Here is a 1,688-nt window from a genome sequence, read left to right as displayed (position 1 = left end):
TAGCACGTATATTTTCAAGTTCACCTGGGACTTACGCTAGACAACCACAGAAAGCAGAAAAAAGCTTTGTGCTCAGAAGGCATGGGTCTAACTTGAGCTGTTACTGACTGTGCAATGTTGGATAAATCATTCAGCTCTCTAAGACTCAGTGCTCTCATCTGAAAACTGAGGATAATGCTACCTCTGCTATAGAGTTGTTCTGGAGTTTAAATGTGCAAATGACTGTGAAAATGCTTTGTAAATAGTGATATAGCATCTTAGTTGTTTCTGTAATTTTGAATGGCTCAAGATAGTTCTTTGAACCTTATCTTTTAAATACCTATGAAAGTCCTGAGCTTATGAATGAGCAGATTTTATAAAATTTATTTGTAAGCCTACTGCTAAGAACTTGGGACATATTTTCCTGTGGAAACAATATACAATTAATGTTGCCATTTCCCAGGCAGTCCACACACACACACACACACAAAACCATCTAAAACATGAAGGTCCTTGAGTACCCAGCCTTTATTGTACCTAAAAGTTATGAGCCTTAATTCCATCTGGAATGTGGCAAGTAGACCAAGGCCTTTCTGGGAAGCAGGCTGAGTAGCAATGGCAGACTCTGGCTTACAAGGCATTCCTTTCCAAGTTAGAATCTATAAATCTACGACGGTCTGCTTTTCATCATCTCAACCACGGAAAGGGTGGAGATTTGCCAGTGTGCTGGGTGTCCCTGTTTGGATCTAAACTAGAATTTCCATTTGTCTGCTGATGAACCCACTGAGAAGATGATTTGCATAAGCCGCAGGAAAGTTTTGGCTGAAGGAGAAGGGAGGAGATTGGAGTGAGGGCCTGATTAGGAAACTGGAATCAAGAGGATGCAATAGTGCTTGGCTCAGATACTGGCTCTCAGCCTGGAGGGGAGATGCGCTTCAGGCAGAAGCTCAAGTATCTGTTATCCTAAAGAACCATGAGACTTGGGAGCACATGACTCAGACACAGAATGGAGAGCAGGGATTTCTTGCTGGTCTGCTTGGAAGCCAGCATAGCTTTAGTAAAATCCAGGCAAAGACCTTGGCATGGACAAGAGGGTATCAGCAGCAGTGGAGATGCGGCTTTCAGGACTGTGGCTTGAGTCAGCAGTAGTGGGGCAGGACAGTAAGAAAAATGTATTCATGAGCAAACGCATGTGAAGCACCTCAAAGACACCCAGAAATCTTGGGGGGAAATTTTGTAGAAAACTAAGTGCTAGTATTAGCACATGAAGGCAGGAAGCAGCAAAACTTCCATTACTATGGTGAATGTGCTCCTGCTGGCACTCACAGGCGAGTCACACGGAACAACAGAAACGGGTGGATCAACTCTCTCCATGAGGTGAAGCTCAAGCTTCCCTTTATGCAGGGAAGGATGTGAAAATGGGAAGGAGTGAAGGAAGCCCTGGGCTGGTCAGTCATTGCTCAGGGCTGGTTTTTCCAGGTTTAGGCTCAGCCACAGAGCTGGAGGACCAGTGGATGCCAAGAAATCCTACAGGAAGGCAGGAATGAGTCTTTCCTTGCATATGCCATGAAGCCCCGTACTCCACACAGTCCAGCTGGCTGGACATCAACATCCTCCACTCAAGGCCTCCCTACTGGCCTCCAGCTCACCCTTTATTTATCTTCATTAGCACTTCCAGCCTGGAAGGGCTTGTTTGTGTGTTTCCCACA

The 1,688-nt window shown here is 45.3% G+C and overlaps 1 protein-coding gene across 1 annotated transcript in view; it reads right to left on the bottom strand.

Moving 5' to 3' along the window:
- Positions 1 to 1,688, bottom strand: part of MYOF (myoferlin) — a 190,280-nt gene that overhangs the window by 69,555 nt on the left and 119,037 nt on the right. The window contains exon 28 of the mRNA XM_037727745.1: positions 677 to 801. Coding sequence (XP_037583673.1) covers positions 677 to 801 — 125 coding nt within the window. The remainder of the gene's footprint in view (positions 1 to 676; positions 802 to 1,688) is intronic.

This window comes from Cebus imitator, unplaced genomic scaffold (genome assembly GCF_001604975.1).
Source record: "Cebus imitator isolate Cc_AM_T3 unplaced genomic scaffold, Cebus_imitator-1.0 Scaffold238, whole genome shotgun sequence".
Taxonomy (NCBI): domain Eukaryota; kingdom Metazoa; phylum Chordata; class Mammalia; order Primates; family Cebidae; genus Cebus; species Cebus imitator.
This window is presented reverse-complemented; position numbering and strand designations above follow the sequence as displayed.